At 62.0% G+C, this 3,130-nt stretch overlaps 3 protein-coding genes across 3 annotated transcripts in view; 1 reads left to right on the top strand and 2 right to left on the bottom strand.

Annotated features, from left to right (window-relative positions):
• LOC104832852 (histone H2A type 2-C-like) overlaps positions 1 to 190 on the bottom strand; it is a 1,459-nt gene extending 1,269 nt beyond the window's left edge. The window contains exon 1 of the mRNA XM_010569232.1: positions 21 to 190. Within this exon, the coding sequence (XP_010567534.1) occupies positions 21 to 190 (170 nt within the window). The remainder of the gene's footprint in view (positions 1 to 20) is intronic.
• A 1,385-nt stretch (positions 191 to 1,575) lies between these two features.
• Positions 1,576 to 2,052, top strand: LOC104832846 (histone H2A type 2-C). The gene has a single exon (XM_010569226.1). The coding sequence runs from the start codon at positions 1,576 to 1,578 to the stop codon at positions 1,963 to 1,965; it is 390 nt and encodes a 129-aa protein (XP_010567528.1). The 3' UTR covers positions 1,966 to 2,052.
• A 313-nt stretch (positions 2,053 to 2,365) lies between these two features.
• The window catches only part of LOC104832845 (histone H4), a 20,902-nt gene continuing 20,137 nt past the window's right edge, over positions 2,366 to 3,130 (bottom strand). Inside the window, exon 2 of the mRNA XM_010569224.1 lies at positions 2,366 to 3,054. The gene's annotated coding sequence lies outside the window, so the exon portion shown is untranslated. The remainder of the gene's footprint in view (positions 3,055 to 3,130) is intronic.

Here is a 3,130-nt window from a genome sequence, read left to right as displayed (position 1 = left end):
GGATCAGCAGCTCCGTCGACTTCTGGTAGCGCCGGATCTCGCGCAGCGCCACCGTGCCGGGCCGGTAGCGGTGCGGCTTCTTCACGCCGCCCGTGGCCGGCGCGCTCTTGCGGGCCGCCTTGGTGGCCAGCTGCTTGCGGGGCGCCTTCCCGCCCGTCGACTTACGCGCCGTCTGCTTCGTGCGCGCCATCGTTCTGAGACCAAGAACCCGGCGGGGAAGGACCAGACGCAATGACTGCTGCCTGCTAGTCGGGGAGTATATATAGCGGTAGTGCCTTCTCTGATAGGCGGAGGGCTACATCCTGGGTGTCATTGATTGGTGGATTCGAAGTTTAAAAATCCCGCCAGGGGCAAGTACCGCCCACCGCCCCTCAGTCATTGTTCTAGCTATGGACCGCTGCCGCCTCAGCAGGCCATTCCTCTATCATTGTGTAGTTTTTTCGTTTCTGGAAACCCCTCATGTACTATTGATTTCAAATTCTTTTCAGTATTGTGTGAGTTAATAATTAAGACTTGCCTTTTGAAAGATTTTATTCATTTCACTGTGTAATTTTCCTTTTTTTCAAGTATAATTCTCTGTGCAGCGTTCATAATGATAAATTTTCACTGGAAGATACAGAACTTTTTATTTAAGTACTTTAAAACATTTCACAAACAAACAGTATATGAAAAGAGAATACAGGGAAAAAAGATAGCAGTTGAAAAAGAATAGGTTAGAAGGGAAAATAAAACATTAGAAAAAAACCATTTCATTAAAGAATCAAAAAGATTCACCCCTTTTATTCCCCTTTTATACTAGATGAACACATCAATGGGGCAGAAGTTTCAGGTGCAATCGGACAGTGACTGCGAGACCTGTTTCCAGTAGTGTTCCCCTCAGCATTTGGGGTGGGCAGAACAGAAGGGAGTGATTGTCCGGTGCATGGAAGCCGTGTACAGTGTTGAAAGGCCGGAAAACGTCGGGGTGACCCGGTGTTGGGAATGGTCGAAATCTTCCCGCGGGGAAAAGACCCAGCGTGAAACAACGCGGGGAGGAGGAGTACCGCCTTTCGGCTCTCCCGGTAACCCCCCGCCCCCTTTCCCCTCCGTTACTCCCGCTCGCTGACACAGCCACCGTGCCTCTCTCTTCCTCTCTCCCCCCTCCTCAGCTCCGGCCTCCCAACGCGCACGTTGCCGACCCGGCTGCTCAAAACCAATCAAAACAAAGAGAAGGTACAGGCAAATACGGGGCGGCGCGGCGCGGCCCCCGCGGGTCCGGGCGGCGGCGGGATCGATCGTTCGTTCCGGGCGGAGCCGCCTGCCGAATCCCGCCCCTGCCGCCTCGCCATTGGCCGTCTCGAGAGGGCGGGCGGAGGCCTTTCGGAGCTGCGCCCCTCGCTATTGGCCAGGACGGGATTCTCTCGGCCATTGGGTGCGCGTTCCCCGGTCGGGGCCTCGGCCTATCAGGAGCCGCCGGCGGCGCAAAGGGAAGGGATATAAGGGCGGGCCGCAGGGCGCGGGTAACTCACCTGCTTCTGTCCGGCGGCAGCGGGAGCTTGGTGCCGAGCGAGGGAGCGAGCGACCGACGGAGCGAGGATGTCCGGCCGCGGGAAGCAGGGCGGGAAGGCGCGGGCCAAGGCCAAGTCGCGCTCGTCGCGGGCCGGGCTGCAGTTCCCCGTGGGCCGCGTGCACCGGCTGCTGCGCAAGGGCAACTACGCGGAGCGGGTGGGCGCCGGCGCCCCGGTGTACCTGGCGGCCGTGCTGGAGTACCTGACGGCCGAGATCCTGGAGCTGGCGGGCAACGCGGCCCGCGACAACAAGAAGACGCGCATCATCCCCCGGCACCTGCAGCTGGCCATCCGCAACGACGAGGAGCTCAACAAGCTGCTGGGCAAGGTGACCATCGCGCAGGGCGGGGTGCTGCCCAACATCCAGGCCGTGCTGCTGCCCAAGAAGACCGAGAGTCACAAGGCCAAGAGCAAGTGAACCGGGCCGGGAGGAGCGCCCCGAGCACAGAAGCGAAACCCAAAGGCTCTTTTCAGAGCCACCCACAGCCTCGCGAAGGAGCTGGAGATGCTGCTGCGCGGCGGGCCGGGGAACGGCGTGCGTGCGTTCCTCAGGGGAGGGTCGGCTCGTTCCAAGGGGGCGTGGGGGGCGACTCCCCTCTGTAGTCCCCCGGCCCAGTTATGAGCCGCCGAGCTCAGGCGCGGCCGGGAAGCCATCGTGTCGCTCGCGGGCCCCGCAGCGGCTAGCGGGCGGAGGCTCGATCGCGCTGCTCTGCCGAGCGAGCGCGGAATCGCCCGGAGCCAATCGCCGCCCGCGCGGGCTCTTCAAAGAAGCGAGGGCGCTTAACCCGCTCGCCGCCGGGGCGGGGCCCGGCTCCTGTGGGAGGCCGCCAGCCCCCCCCACCCCTCCGCGCGGGAGCTCGAGCTCCCTTCCCCGCTTCGCCGCCCGACGTGAAGCCGGTGTGGTCACGGCCCTTTCCCCGCTTCGGGCAGGAGGACGCGAAGGATGCGCCGCCCTGCACTAGAGAACTCGGCGAGACGGAGCCGGGTTTCGCTTCTTTCCCTTTTTTTATTTCTCTATTGTTCTGGCAGGAGGGGGGCTGTTGCCCCGGCCCGTGTTTTTTCCGCACGCAGCCGCGGATGAGAGAGGCTCTAAGCTCGCCCTACAGGGCCCCGGCGGTGTCCAGGGACTTCTGGGCGTCGGTAAATGCCTCGGGAAGGGCCGCTAAGTAGCAGAGCGCTCGCCAGGCAGGGCGCAGCGCCCCAGCAAGCTCTTCCGAAAGCGGCTGCCGGAAAGGAAGAAGGAGGAGGCAGAAGAGCTGGGAAGGGAAACGACGCGGCAGCAGGGCGCTAGAGAGAAACCCAGAGGCGGACTGCAAGGCTCGCCAGCCCGGCTGCAGGTCGGCAAGAAAAAAGCGAGGGGACGCGGGGTTACGATAAGGAGCACGGGGGGCACGGAAGGCAAGGAAGCAGAAACGTAGCAAGAACTGGGGGAAGTGCAACAACGCGACACGGCTCTTTTAAACGAAAAAGTGGGTGGCTCTTAAAAGAGCCTTTGGGTTCTCGAGGTGGTCGGTCGGGGAGCGAAGAGGCGTTCAGCCGCCGAAACCGTAGAGGGTGCGTCCCTGGCGCTTGAGGGCGTAGAC

Source organism: Haliaeetus leucocephalus, unplaced genomic scaffold (assembly GCF_000737465.1).
Source record: "Haliaeetus leucocephalus isolate CR32 unplaced genomic scaffold, Haliaeetus_leucocephalus-4.0 Scaffold264, whole genome shotgun sequence".
Lineage (NCBI taxonomy): Eukaryota > Metazoa > Chordata > Aves > Accipitriformes > Accipitridae > Haliaeetus > Haliaeetus leucocephalus.
The sequence above is the reverse complement of the archived record's forward strand: the minus strand, read 5'-3'. Positions and strand labels throughout refer to the sequence as shown.